General features: G+C 50.0%; 1 protein-coding gene across 3 annotated transcripts in view; it reads right to left on the reverse strand.

Annotated features, from left to right (window-relative positions):
* KCNJ5 (potassium inwardly rectifying channel subfamily J member 5) overlaps positions 1-15,490 on the reverse strand; it is a 38,078-nt gene continuing 22,588 nt past the window's right edge. Inside the window, exons 3-4 of one of the 3 annotated variants that reach the window (XR_014268053.1) lie at positions 11,893-15,255; positions 1-4,198 (exon numbers count right to left, since the gene is read on the reverse strand). Coding sequence is in view for 1 of the 3 variants with exons in the window: in XM_082477281.1 (XP_082333407.1) it covers positions 14,933-15,255 (323 nt within the window). In the remaining 2 variants the exon portion in view is untranslated. Of the gene's footprint in view, positions 4,199-7,078; positions 15,256-15,490 lie in introns of those variants that run through there. The other 2 variants (XR_014268054.1, XM_082477281.1) reach the window with 2 other exon arrangements.

The raw sequence follows: 15,490 nt of genomic DNA on the forward strand, positions 1-15,490 counted from the left end.
AGGGAGCAGAGGGTCCTGCTTAGAGGACCAGCCCAGGAGCAAGGCTGTCGGGTGCATAAAACGTAGGTAGGAGGTCCAGGAGTTTCTCGGAAGCCCAGTAATTGGGTGGAAAACTCTGGTATGGGGAAGTAAAGGACAAGAGAACAGGAGGGACTGTGGGAAAGGTGGGAGGGGCTAGGATGCCTCCTTTAGAGGCTGGTTAAACGGAGGGGGGATCTGAGGAGAGGGGAGGGTGGAAAATGAAGGTTCCTTTCTCTGCAGGTGGCCAGCAGTTTCAAAGGAGAGGAGCTAATATTTACAGAGATGCCACTTTGAATGGGGCATTTCCCATGAAATCTCATATAATTCTATGACATTCTGTGAGGTAGTTATCGCTGTTCTCCAGCAGGGAAAGAGATGTGGAGGTTTAATGTGGCTGAAAAGGCTTTTCTCTTTCCAAGATGGTGTGCACACTCCGAGTTCAGGCAGAGACACTTCCTGCATTAGCACCTCTTGCTCCTCGGCTGTGTGGCATTTAGATACTGGGGAGATGTTAATGCAGCCATAGGATATTAATGTTTGTGCGTGGTTTTCTATTTATAACTCTCATTGAAATCAGTGCATAAGGCAATGGTTATTATAATCAATTCAAAGGTCAGTAAGGAAAAAGTGAGCTAAAGAATCATGAATTAATGGTGACTGCACATCTTGGAGGGGTGTGTGTCTTGTGCCTCTGTGTTGTAAATGGGTGAATGAAAAAAATCACCATCTATTGGGCTTTTTCTAAAACGTGGCTGAAGGATTTTGCTACAGAAACTTGAAGCACAACTGTCCTGCCAATGAAGAGTAATGATGGGTGGTCACCCTGGAAAAGAAAGGCCTGACTCATAACACACGAAGGCCATCTTTACGTGAATAAAACGAATGAAGTGGAACTATTTGGGACAGTTCATTGAACTGCAACGGAGGCTGCTTCTGGATTACCTTCCAGAACAGGCTATTCTAGGCATAGTGAATATAAATTAAGAGAGACGGGGTAGAGTGAGAGGCAGTAACGTAGGAATCAAATCTTATATTATCTATTGATCAAGTTCTTCGCCCCTGGTTAATTCCTTACGTTTTCTTCCCTGAGTCTCATACTGCAAAAGAAGCCCATTGTTTGATTCAGTACACCTTTCTGCCCACCAGCTATTTCAAAGAATTCAACAGTCTGTTCTCCAGTTGATGTGAAAATGCAAATCTGTAAGGAGACTATGGAAATTTCACTCTTTTAATGAGCTACCTGTCAGACATCACAATAAAAACCAACGAGGTGACATGAGTTTAAAAGAATGCTTCAAAAATGAAAATAAGGCATTTAAATGGGCAGTGGATATCAAAAGAAGTTGCAAAGCTACAATGTGAAAAAGAGCTAATTAGGAGAGAAATTCAGAGCAATCTAGACCAGGCAACATGCAAGAGAGAAAGCAAAATAGGCCTGATTCAGAGGGAAGAGAAGAGGTTATCCGCGTGAAACCCAGGGATCCTCTTGTTTGAAGATGGCTCCTCTCTTGTTTGGCCTTCCCGGGAGCTGGCGTGCTTGGGAACAAGCAGGTCTCTGTGGTGGGAACTCTGAAGAATGTGCTCTGCTTGCGGGTGGATAAATGTTGGGTCCTTTTGTGTTCTCACCTCATGGCCCTTCCATGGGTTCCTTGCTCAGCGTCTCCATGGAATCCTGTGGGCTCTAGAAGCAGTATTTGTGCATGTCTGTGGGAGGGTTCCCTGAAGCTATCATCCCGTGGAGTGCTGGAGGCAAGGGGCCCTCAAGGTCTTCTCTAGTTCCTTTTCAGACTCCTCCTTTCCAGTGTGTCCATTAAACGAAGGAGTTCCTCAAGCGCTTAGCAGGTGTTTAATCCTGTCCAAAACATCCATTAGACATTTGGTCCATAAGCCATTTGGTCCAAGCCAAAAGACCCTTGATATCTGGTCACATTTGGTCCTGTCTCAAACATCCATGGAAACATTTGGTCCATGCCAAAAGTCCTTGATATTTGGTCCCATCCAAAACCACTCGGCATGGACCAAATATGCTCATGAACTTTTGGATTGAACTGAATTTCAAGTACCTCTTGGCATGGACCAAATGGCTTATGGGTGTTTTCGGCAGGACCAAATGTCCTGCAGGACCTCAAGGATCAGCCCTACACCTGCTTCTCTTTCCGCTTCTACTTTCTTCAAGGACAATTTCATCTGTGAACTCCGCTCCAATTCCCATTTAAAAAAATTTTTTTTAAATTAATTAATTAATTAATTTATTTATTCTTGGCTGCGTTGGGTCTTCGTTTCTGTGTGAGGGCTTTCTCCAGTTGCGGCGAGCGGGGGCCACTCTTCATCGCGGTGCGCGGGCCTCTCACTATCGCGGCCTCTCTTGTTGCGGAGCACAGGCTCCAGACGCGCAGGCTCAGTAGTTGTGGCTCACGGGCCTAGTTGCTCCGCGGCATGTGGGATCTTCCCAGACCAGGGCTTGAACCCGTGTCCCCTGCATTGGCAGGCGGATTCTCAACCACTGCGCCACCAGGGAAGCCCGCAATTCCCACTTTTATGCTGATAGAATCTACTGTTCTGTCCTGTGGGCTCCAAACTTACATATTCAAATGGTTAAATTTGAGTGTCCTCAACCATACCTCAAAGGCAAACACGCAAATGCAGTGGTTTGGTCTGAAACCAAGCTCATACTAGTCTCTCCCTTCCCACCACCGCCTAGATTAGATTCTCCTCCAGGGCAGCCAGGCTCAGGGGATGACCCAGCTGTCCAGTTGGTTCTGCAAACCAGAGGCCTGGGGGTTGTCCCTAACACTCCCCTCTCCCCAGGGTCCCATCGTTCTGTTCATTATTCCGCTTGTATTTTCTCAAACCTACTTATATCTTTTCAGCTCCTCTGCTGCCTTCTTAGTTCAAGTTGCCATCATTTCTCACCCAACTGGCCTCCTAACACATCCTCTTGCCATTCTCCACTCTTAATCAAGAGTAATTATTTTTTAAAAATGATAATCTTTTGGTAGTGTTCTATGGCTCTTAAGATAATCAAAATCTCCACCACCATGGTAACCTTGTACGGCCCAGCTCCTGCCACCCACCAGACCCCGGCTCCCACACCTTCCCTCTGCCCCCATGCTGTGCCCCCCACCTCCCTTTTAGATCCTCCAGAATATCTTTCCCCCCTCACCCAATGTGAGTGTTTCTCAAAGCAATACCTGCACCTGGAGGGCTTTCCTTCACCCCGACTCTTCCTGATTAAGCCCTTCTCGTGCTTCAGATCTCAGCTCAAATGCTGCTTCTCCAGACCAGAGAAGATCCCCTGTTATACGCTTTTTGTACTTTCATTGCACCATATACACAGGACAGACCAAAAGTTTACACTACGTGTGACTTTATTAAATGAATGCCTGGCTCCCCCCTGGAATATAAGCTCCTCAAAGACAAGAGCTGTGTCTCTTTTGTCCAGTGTGGAGACTCCAGTCTTGAGGGCTGTACCAGGTTCGTGGTGTCCTTCCCGCCCCCGGTACAGGCACTCTGTGGAGTTTGCTCAAGGATGGGTGTGTGAGTGAGAGGGCTGGTTCCCTCTGTGGGCCTTGAGTTTCCAGTTGGGAAACACTTCCTCTCTCTGGCTGTCTTCAGGGATATGAATGAGAGAGGGCGGCAGGGCAGGGGGCAGGATGGCCAGAGTTTTTCCAGGTCTGTAGAGGAAAGGCTGTGATTCCTTTGTTTTTACTTGGAGCATGAAAAACATCCTGGAAACTGTGTTCACAATTGTTACATCAGAAAAAGTGATGCATCGATCCAATCCATGCCTATGTTTTAGCCGGGAGGAAACCAGGAAAAATCCTAATGCTCAGACTTGTTCTCTGCATACTGTGAGCTCTGTACACATTGCAGATGGTAAATGGCTGATGGAACGTAGGGTTAAGTGCTGCTGGTCGACCAGTTCTCCACAGACTAAGCTGAAGACGGTGAACATGATCTGAAAGTGGTAGGTGTGGAGGGTATGAAGGTTTGGCCTGGAATGCCTTTTAATAGCACATTCTACGTGTGCTAAATCATTAATACTGATTTGATGGCCAATTACTGATTTTATAGACAACACTTGCATTTTGGGTCTTTCAATAATTCTTCATGAACGTGTTCATGTATTTTACCTCGTTCTTTCCTCTAGTCGCCAACAACATGGGCGTTTCTGTGTCTATAAAACAGATTGAGATGACTGGTCAATGAGATGAATCAGAGCAACCTCTGCCCAGTTCTGCTGTGGGCTCCCTAAGGGCAGGGACCACGTCTTAGTCAATTCTGTGCCCCCAGCTCCTGGCAGGATGTTCAAATCATAGGAGGTACTCATCAAATGTTTGCTGAGGAAGTGATTGCAAGTTAAGTCTGGCCTGAAAGGATGCCTGAAAAGACTTCTGGGGACATCCTAATTCCACTCCTAAAGAACCGTCTCCTGAACGCTTTCATCCTGAAAATGTTTTGGTTTTGCTGTTGTTGTCTTAAATACAACCTTATTGCTTATGCAGATGAGGAAGGAGAAGTAAGTTTAACTTGGGGGCTAATATCCTTGGAGTAGCCTTTAGAGAAAAAAATCTAGAGAGCAATGAGGCGTTAAGTGGCAGAAAGTGGGTGGGGAAGGAGGGCCGAGTGTGGGCATCTCGGGGGCTCATGATTGAAACTGGGGAGGGAGATCCTGCAGGGCAGAAGTGTCGGGAGCAGAGTGAGAGCCGGATTTCCCTGGGCGTCACACAAAGCAACGCCAGTTTTCGAGGTGTCATGCACATGTCATACACACGAGCAGTGCTTTACAGAATGAAATTTCCTTTTTTAAAGTGGAAACTTGAAAGGCTTTGAAAAGAGATGAGTTTTCTCTTTCGGATGCTGCCTGGAAGTGTTGCCGTGAAGAGAGCCTGCTGTCTGTGTGAGAGGAATGGGAAGAGCTCAAGGTCAGGGCCACGCAGGAGGAAGCCTTTTTGCACATTCTTAAGTAGCCCGAGCGCAGCCCGCGTCGGTGGCTCGTGAAGCTGCAGCCCAGGCACGGGTGGGAAACGCAGCAGGTGGACGTGGGTGTGGTTAGTGGCACTTATGAGGGTCCTTGCACGATCTGATCAGGCCTGACGTGTATGGGATGGGCAGTCATACTTGGAATGAATGTGCTCAGAATGGCTCCTGAGTTTACAACTTGTTAATGTTTATGATGAAGTATTCAGAATTATCTGTGGCTTTTAGACCTTAAGGTCCAAGGTTGAGAAGAGCCAGACTGAGCAGTTCAAAACGTCGCCATGTGGCCAAGAACCTGTGAGCCCCCGGGGGGGAAAAGGGGCCCCCCTCCTGAGCCCACAGCATCTCAAAGAGAAGCGTGCCTGGCCGCCTATCTGATAAACTCTCTGCATTGCTTTCCGCTGTCATTGGAATAAAAGCCACACTCACAGCCCTGTCTCCCCGTCAGGCAGGTCTGAACTCTACTTGCCCCGCCCCCAGGGCTGCAGCCTCCCAGTATCTTCCACTGCAGGCCTTTCAGAATCACTCAGCGCCACCACCGCACCTGGCAGCCCATCCCTCCTCACGAGCTCGTCCCAGCCCCGCCGTTCTCCACCTCAGGCCCCTGCGTGTTTCCTCCACAGCCCTTCTTGCAAACTCTCATCCTTTCATTCGTTTGGGACTTTCTCGTTCTCCCTCCGTGATCCCCACCAGATGGGAAATTCCAGGGGGGGCAGAGACATATCGGTCTCCATCGCTGCTGAATCCACAGTGCCTGTTCCTGCTTCTGGCGCCTAGAAGGTGCTCCGTGAACATTGACTGAGGAATGTGTGGGAAGATTGGGGCAATGAAATCAGAGATCCTCTGGATGTGTGCAGAGTTGGTGCCATGTTTTCTGAGGAGTAGTTTTTAACCTTTAACGGATGAGATGGCGTTGGAATGCCTAGCACACCTCCGCCGAGCCTGGAGGAAAGGTCAGGATGAACCAGGGTCCAGGTTCTCCTGCTACCGTGGACCCACTGGGATCCTGGGACGCTTGTGAAGAACAGCTACCCCACGGGATTCTCTCCTTATATATGAAAAGGCCACAAGGACCCCTGAAGGTGGGGGTCTGTCCACTGGGCAGAGTTCTCGTCTGGCGCTCACCCTGGAGAGGAGGCAGGTGAGGGCTGCACCCAGGCTGGTCCCGATGGGAACGACAGGCCGGTGAACAGCTAGGTTCCTACCCATCAGCTGCATCTGGATTCAGCAAACACCCCTCCCCTCCTTCCCATCTGTCTCCATGGGCCAGATCCAGCTGGACTTTTCCTCTGTGAGCAGACAGATGGTGGGCGAATTCCTCAATAACCATGGCTGATGGCTTCCTCAGGTTAGGAGAGAAAATGGTCACTGCTGAGAAGGGTCAAATCACACAGGGCTGACTGTAGTCTATCCATGAGCATGGTTAAATTTTTTTATTTTTGAATTTTTTTAGTTTTCCTATTTTTAAAAAATTTTTATTGGCATATAGTTGATTTACAATGTTGTGTTAGTTTCAGGTGTACAGCAAACGGAATCAGTTATACATATACATATAGCCACTCTTTTTTAGATTCTCTTCCCATATAGTTCATTACAGAGTATTGAGTAGAGTTCCCTGTGCTATACAGTAGGTCCTTATTAGTTATGTATTTTATATATAGTAATGTGTGTATGTCGAAAGATGCTCAACATCGCTAATTATTAGAGAAATGCAAATCAAAACTACAATGATGTATCATCTCACATGAGTCAGAATGGCCATCATCAAGAAATCTACTGGACTTCCCTGGTGGTGCAGTGGTTAAGAATCCACCTGCCAACGCAGGAGACACGGGTTCAAGCCCTGGTCCAGGAAGATCCCACATGCCACGGAGCAAATAAGCCCGTGTGCCACACCTACTGAGTCTGCGCTCTAGAGCCCACGAGCCACAACTACTGAGCCTGCTTGCCACAACTATTGAAGCCCACGCGCCTAGAGCCCATGCTCCACAACAAGAGAAGCCACCACAATGAGTAGCCTGTGTACTGCAACGAAGAGTAGCCCCCGCTCGCCGCAACTAGAGAAAGCCCGCACGCAGCAACGAAGACCCAACGCAGCCAAAAAAAAAAAAAAAAAAAAAAAAAATCTACCAACAAGTGGCCTAGTAGTTAGGATTCCAGACTTTCACTGCTGTGGCCCCAGGTTCCATCCCTGGTTGGGGAACTGAGATTCCGCAAGCCACGCAGCTCGGTGGCCAAAAAAAAAAAAGTGAAAAGACAGTAAATGTTGGAGAGGGTGTGGAGAAAAGGGAACCCTCCTACACTGTTGGTGGGAATGTAACTTGGTAAAGCCACTATGGAGAACAGTATGGAGGTTCCTTAAAAAACTAAATATAGAACTAGCATATGATCCGTGAGCATGGTTATTTAAGAGGCGATTTGGAATGTGACCATGACATTCGGTGTGTGCACACAAAGGGCTCCTTAATGCACGTACTTATCAACCACGTTCTTACTACCAGCAGCCTCGCAACCTCAGCCCTGGATTTCTCCACTTACATTGTTGCCACGGGATAGAAGAATGATGTTCAAAGTACCATGTGCCCACATTCTCATTAATTCCTCCCCTGTGATTTAGGATGTTTGCCTTCACTAAGAGAGTCGAGGTTATTTTAGTAGCAGTTTCTGAGTAAAGGTAAATAGTTCCTTAGAGAAAAAAGTCTGCAACATTTCTGTTTCTGAAACTCCTTCCTAGACATTTATCTGCCGTACAGAAGCCAGCACGCTTTACAGCTGCACCTAAGGGTCCAAAGGGATGCCCACGGCATGCGTCTCACCCTGCTTCTCTGACTGGCACAAGCGAAGACTGGACCTACTGGGCAAGGTCGGTTTTCTGAGGAAAATGTCCAGATTTTTGCATTTTACTAGAAACCTGTGTGTAGTTCTCCTTCCCCAAATTGTAATGCAGGCTTGAGTGGCAAATGTGTCTGTTGAGGGGCCATTTCTTGCCCCCTGACTTGGAGTTTCCCTTCTGATGCTGAACAGTCTTTGCAGTACAATCCCCAGCAAAGAGGCGTCCCAGCAGGCCAACAGCCAACCGTTCCCAGAACTTCCTGGCCTTTGTGCGTGTTTTGTATTCCACATCACCACCGTGAAGGCCATCTCACCCTCAGTATTACCAGGTGCTTTTGCCCAAGGCTAATTTACCTGCTATGGCCTTGCTCACATGCACTGATCTGCCTGTGCTTACATATGGACTGAATGATTGTGTCCCTTCCAGATTCACATGTTGCAATCCTGACCCCTAATGTGATGGTACGAGGAAGTGGGGTCTTTGGAGCTGCCTAGGTGATGAGGGTGGAGCCCTCACGAATGGCATCTGTGCCCTTGTAAAAGAGACCCTGGAGAGCTCCCTCACCCCTTCCACTGTGAGAAGATACAGTGAGAAGACAGCCATCTATGAACCAGGAAGCAGGCTCTCATCGGACACCAAATCTGCCAGAGCCTTGATCTTGGACTTCCCAGCCTACCAAACTGTGAGAAATAAATGTTTGTTGTGTAAGCCACCCAGTCTGTGGTATTTTTGTCATAGCAGCTGGACCAGACTAAGCCATGCCTGGTCACATGGGTGGGCCACAGAGCCAGACAAGGGAGATGCTCCCACACGTCAGTGCTGCATTTCCTCCACAACTGAAAATACCGCGTCCCGTCCTAAATCAAAGCCCTGGAGAGCTGTTTTATCCTTTCAGAATGGTTTCAGTGAGGGACCTTTCGTTAACCTATTTCGTAGATCTGAACTGTTCAATTCCCATCGGTGGACTGGAGCAGAAGGGAAGCCAATTGTAAATCCTCTAATGACAATCTCGGCAGAAACTGTTGGCCTTCGCTTGAAAATCCTGAAGTCCGGTGCCCGTATGACACAGCCCAGCCTCCTCTGCCCCTCCCCCATAGTTCAGTAAAATCAATCCTTTTGCTAATTAACGTGATGAATGCAGACGCCAGTGCAGGTCTCGCTGCACTGGGTGCTTTTAGACACTCATTATTATTATTTTAACATCTTTATTGGAGTATAATTGCTTTATGATGTTGTGTTAGTCTCTGCTGTATGACAAAGTGAATCAGTTATACATATACACATATCCCCATATCTCCTCCCTCTTGCGTCTCCCTCCCACCCTCCCTATCCCACCCCTCTAGGTGGTCACAGAGCACTGAGCTGATCTCCCTGTGCTATGCGGCTGCTTCCCACTAGCTATCTATTTTACATTTGGTAGTGTATATATGTCCATGCCACTCTCTCACTTCATCCCAGCTTACCCTTCCCCTTCCCTGTTTCCTCAAGTCCATTCTCTACGTCTGCATCTTTATTCCTGTCCTACCCCTAGGTTTTTCAGAACCTTTTTTTTTTTTTAAATTCCATATATTTGTGTTAGCATACGGTATTTGTTTTTCTCTTTCTGACTTACTTCACTCTGTATGACAGTCTCTAAGTCCATCTACCTCACTACAAATAACTCAATTTCGTTTCTTTTTATGGCTGAGTAATATTCCATTGTATATATGTGCCACATCTTCTTTATCCATTCATCTGTCGATGGACACTTAGGTTGCTTCCATGTCCCGGCTATTGTAAATACAGCTGCAATGAACATTGTGGTACATGACACTTTTTGAATTATGGTTTTCTCAGGGTATATGCCCAGTAGTGGGATTGCTGGGTCATATGGTAGTTTTACTTTTAGTTTTTTAAGGAACCTCCATACTGTTCTCCATAGTGGCTGTATCAATTTACATTCCCACCAACAGTGCAAGAGGGTTCCCTTTCCTCCACACCCTCTCCAGCATTTGCTGTTTGTAGATTTTTTGATGATGACCATTCTGACCGGTGTGAGGTGACACCTCATTGTAGTTTTGATTTGCATTTCTCTAATGATTAGTGATGTTGAGCATCCTTTCATGTGTTTGTTGGCAATCTGTATATCTTCTTTGGAGAAATGTCTGTTTAGGTCTTCTGCCCATTTTTGGATTGGATTGTTTGTTTTTTTGATATTGAGCTGCATGAGCTGCTTGTATATTTTGGAGATTAATCCTTTGTCAGTTGCTTCATTTGCAAATATTTTCTCCCATTCTGAGGGTTGTCTTTTCATCTTGTTTAAGGTTTCCTTTGCTGTGTAAAAGCTTTTAAGTTTCATTAGGTCCCATTCGTTTATTTTTGTTTTTATTTCCATTTCTCTAGGAGGTGGGTCAAAAAAGGATCTTGCTGTGATTTATGTCATAGAGTGTTCTGCCTACGTTTTCCTGTAAGAGTTTGATAGTGTCTGGCTTTACATTTAGGTCTTTAATCCATTTTGAGTTTATTTTTGAGACACTCATTATTTAGGTAGTGTAGATTCTGAATATTTATTAATTTTTTTATTTTTCTTTTGGTCCATATGGCATGCAGGATCTTAGTTCCCCAACCAGGGATAGAACCTACACCCCCTGCAGTGGAAGCGTGAAGTCTTAACCACTGGACAACCAAGGAAGTCCCAGATTCTGAATATTTAACATGAAAGAACGTGTGAGAATGATCTGGGGGAGGGAATGAATGATCAGGAGAAGCACATCTCTCACATCCTCTGGGCGATGGTGCCCTCACCCCGCCCTTTGCCTGGAGGCTGAACCCTGACCCCTGGTCCAGCTCTCCACCTCCAGTTTCCTCACCCAGACTCCACCTCCACTCTAGTTTAGATATTGATACTGTGTTTTTAGACTGGTGAAAACAAGAAGGACAAGTTTGCTTAAACTGGCAGTGAATTCGAATGGGAAACCAATGGCCATCTACTTAAAACGAGAAAGAGTTCTGTAAGATCAAATCCACTTTATTGGATGATTTTTTTTAGCAGTGTAATGGTGTTCTTTTTAATAAGAAGACTGACAAATTCTACACTGGGAGGAAGGGATTTGACACAGGAGTTTAAGAGGATGTCATTAGCAAAAACCAAGTTGAGCAGAATAAGTGGCTTCTTCCCCAAAGCAATGACTCCCCATCTAATCTCTTTTCACAGCTCATTAATTCTCTCAGGATCAGAAAAGAGGCGTTTCCCAATTATCCTGCCACAGGAGAACGTTGCTGGGGGCTGGAAGCTGACGGTCCACAGCACGGCACAGGGGCGACCGGAAGAGGTGGGGCGGCCTTACCCCTGCAGCCGAGCTCAGGAGCTGCCCTGGGGGCGGGGGTTATGTAGGATGAGGGCACATCTGTGTTTGGGAGACTCTGCTGGGCCCAGAGGCCCTGCCTCCTCTGATTACCTGTGGCCTTGAGCCAACGAACTAACCTTGCTGAACCTCAGTTATCTCTGTGGTAGCAAGGGGTTCCTAAGAGCTTCTCTGCAGTGTTTTGAGAATTCAGTGCCATCTTCCGGGCAAGGGCCTAACCCATTGCTGGGCACGTAGTAGGTGCGCAGTAAATGGTATTTGTGCAGAGATGTGTTCAGGGCATATTCTTAGACAACAACAGGCAACTTTTGGTGGGGGTTTCGTTTTAGTTTCTGGCAACTTCCGTACAAAAACTTCGAGTTTCTGTGGCTCTCAGCTCACGGGAGACACAGGGCGGAGGCACGCTGGGAGGCAGGCGTGGGACCGGCATGTGCCAGAAGGTGCCCAGCTGTTACCGATCACGAGCAGGAGGGCTCCCCCAGACAGACCAGGGCTCCTTCCCCTCTGTCAAGGCCAGCTGCTCCGGCCAGGGCTTCAAGCAGCACGAGGAAATGACAGAAAGTGGGCTGACTGCACAGCAAGGGTGGCATCTGGAGGGGAGAGTCACGGGCAAAACCCATTCAGCCTGGCCCAGGACCAGGGGCCTTTGGGCAAGGCTGTGGAGACCTAGCAGGTGTCAGACTGATGGGGAGAGGACGACTAGGGGGGACTTACCTTCTTCTGAGCTCCTGGGGGCTTCTCCCTTACAGGGAACGGTTCCAGAGAGGAAGGACATGGAAGCTGAGGCAGGAAGTTAGCTCCCAAGGCTTTTAGGGTCTGACCCATGAGAACATTCTTTGGGATCTTGGAGATGCTGAGGCCTGTGGGAAGCCCCCCTTACAGCCTGGCTCACCTCTCTGTGGCCCATCAGAGGCGATGGGTGATCTCAGAGCCGTGCAGCTAAGGGCTGGGACCCACAGGTGGCTTGTGGGCAGATGCAATGTTTTTAAAGTGATCTCCACTGAGGTTCCAACCTTCGTCAGACTTCACATTGAGTGAGTCCATGTTTATACAAGAACTTCCAGGAAATGATTTGAAGAATGTTTCAAAACTTTAGTTAGATCAATTGGTAATCAAGAAAGGCTTGCCTTGGGATACAAAGGGCAGTCGTCTCGCATTTGAATTTTCTTGGGACAAAGCAGCTAATGTGTACACTGGGATTACTACCTGCTTCATCCCAGTAGAGTGAGCTCTGGCCCTCAGAGGGCTTTCGAATAGGGCTGTGCTCATCTCTTTCTCTTCTGTGGCCTCCACAGCGCCTGTGGGTGGCTGACGGACGTGATGTGGCCCAGGTCCCTGGAGGCCACTGCCGAGCTAGGGAACAGGAGAGTGGCTCACGTGGCCACCTGGGGATGCTGAAGAGGCAGGTGTGAAACAGGCCCAGGACCCAGTCCAGCTGCAAGGCTAGCTTCTCCCGTGGTTTCCCCGTGCTTGCTTAGCTGCCTCACCGAGGGCGCTAAACCTGCAGGCACTGACGATCGGTTTTGACAAAAGCAGCATTTAGATCTGCTGGGGGTGGGAGGGGCGTGGGAACAGTCCTGCAGTGCAAGCCTTGGATCTGGCGGGCCTGGGCTGAGGACGGGCCCTCCTGTCTGACAGTTGCAGCTGTAGCTCCTCCACCCCCAAGGCATCCGGTCTCAGTAACGGGCTCCCTGCCTTAGAGTCCTGATTGTGAGCAGTTCCCCACTGCGGTGCGCCAGCCCGCCTGTCCCCCTTTCCCCGGAGGGCGGGATTGCAGCCCGTTCCCCTTCCCTCCAAGCCCTGCTTCACCGCAGACGGATGCCAGGAGCCAGGACACAGCACCGCGCCTCTGTCGGGAAGAGCCCGCCGCTCACTGATTTCCGGCGCCCGCCGGTCCAGATCCAGCCCCCGGGCCCAAGCACCGGGGTCCCCCTGCCCCCACCTGTGGACGCCTGCTTCTCTTCTCTGCAGCCCCAGGACCTGGAAAACCCAGCCCCAGGGGGACTGGGCCTGAGATCCAAGCCCGGTCCCCTTGGCTCTGCCTTAACTGCCTGCTGTTCCTCCTAGGGAAGGCCCTTCGTGTCTGGGGCAGGAAGAGGCTTCCATTTTCAAAGGCCGGCTGAGAACTGTGCAGTGGTGCTGAGGCCTCCCTAGTTCTGTGGCCAGAACATCTGACAGCTCTCTCCAGGTCTAGGTGAGCTAATGAGGAACCGGTCGGCCTCTACCCATGCCAGACGTGCCCCATCGCTGTGACAGCTGCACCGTCTGTCCGTCCTCTTCCTGCGCCTCTAGACTGGAAAGGAAAAACCTCTGCCATTGTCATTTTTTTTTTTTTTTTTGGTGGTGCCACATGGCTCGTGGGATTTCAGTTCCCTGACCAGGGATTGAACCCGGGCCCTCGGCAGTGAAAGTGCCAAGTCCTAACCACTGGACCGCAGGGAAGTCCCATGCCGTTGTCCGCTCAACTCTCTCTTAACGTTCACCCCCTCCCTGATTCTCCGTGTCTGCAGGGTGAGGGTGACGCCACCCCCTCCCCTGGCCATCATCTCTGCTCTCCAGGCCCAGCTGCTGTGTTACACTCCCGCCTGCCAGAGGGGAGGCCCAGGGCCCAGGCCTAGGCACCAGCTGAGGGTCACCAGCCTGGGCTCAAAGGCGACGCCGCCTCTGCGGGCATCTCTCCCGTTGCTTCATGTCCGTACGTCGCCTGGTAACAGAGGTTGAAGTCAGCGATCTCGGCGACAGTTGCTGCTGCTGCTGATTTTAAAGTTCGAGTTGCCTGCCTTTCTCTGTGCTTCGTTCCTCCCCCTCCCTGTTTCACACCCACTGGCTCTCCCCGTCCTCTGACCTCAGCATTCTCCCTGGATCGCACCGTGGGCTTTCTGAGATTGTGAGTGAAACCACAGTGAAGCTTAGAAGAACTTTGAGATTCTTGGGCCAACAGTCCCAGCAAAGATCCCGCTGCCAGGGTTCTCTCTCGGGTGGGAGGTGCAGGCACGGTGTGGCTGGGAAGGCCAGGAAGTGACCGACGGAGACGCTGCACGTGCCCGAGGTGCTCTGCGGCCCAGAGCCCCGACTAAACATCACCCAGAGGAAAGCAGTGATCTGTAGGCTACATTAGACACACAGAACACAGCAGGGGAAAACACACACTTCACAGGTAATGCAGGGATCGCCCAGCAAGGGCCTTGCACTCTGTAGCGCACTAAGTGGTCACTGGTCACAGATTTGCAAGGAACTGCTGCCAGACTTGGATCAACCTTAACCCCGAAGTCTGTGAGCTCCCCCGAGGACCGGGGGTTTGAGCTTCCGGGCAGGCAGAATCTCCCCGCCCTGAATCCACAACAAGCCCCAGGGTGATCAGAATGAGGGGAAGGGGGCGACAGCCCTCTCTAGGTGTCACCCCTGGAGGGCTGCTGCCAGTGGGGGTGTGAAACCCAAAAGGTGATCCGGGCCAGTTGGCAGAGAGAGGGGTGTGAGGACAGAGGCCACCTGTGTGTTTCATTGTGGGGCAACCCCTCCTGGCCTGGCCCTTAGCCAGTGTGACAGAGGCCAGGGGAGAAGAAGCAGCCCTGCTACGGGGGCCCAGGCAAGAGCCGGCAGGTGCCAGGACTGGGTTACTTCTCCTCCCCACAGAGCCTAACGGCTCCTGGCTGACCCCCAGCACACTCAGCTGGTTCACCCCTCCACCCCCAGCCCTGCAGCATCTGTGCTCATGAGAAGCCAGTGAGGGGAGGTCGCGGGGAGAGTGCCGTCCTCACACGGAGCCGCTGGTCTCCCGGGACCCACTCGGACCCTCAGGCTCTTCCTCTCCATCCTGCTCAGCCTCCGGGTCCAGCTCTGCTCCAGCACAGACTCCCGGCAGTGGGGGACTGGGGAGGCGCTGCAGGAGCCGGCCTTCCCGCTTCACTTCTGCCAGCTCCTTGGCACAGCAGCTGGGCGTGTTGGTTTCATAGGTGTCGTGGAAGGTGTTGTAGTCCACCTCATAGAAGCCCTTTTCCAAGGTGAGGACTGGAGTGAATCGGTGGCCCCAGAGCACCTCCGTATCCATGTAGGAGCTCCGTGCTTGGCAAGTCATGCCTGGGTGAACAGAAGGCACACGTGTTAGGAGTGGCCACAGCTATCCATCCATCATCCACCCATCTATCCATCCATCTATTCACCTATCCATCCAATCACCCACCAATCAGTCATCTGTCCATCCATCCATCCACCCATCCATCCATCTATTCACCTATCCATCCAATCACCCACCAATCAGTCATCTATCCATCCATCCATCCACCCATCCATCCATCTATTCACCTATTCATCC

This window comes from Balaenoptera physalus (assembly GCF_965194825.1).
Source record: "Balaenoptera physalus genome assembly, chromosome: 10".
Taxonomy (NCBI): domain Eukaryota; kingdom Metazoa; phylum Chordata; class Mammalia; order Artiodactyla; family Balaenopteridae; genus Balaenoptera; species Balaenoptera physalus.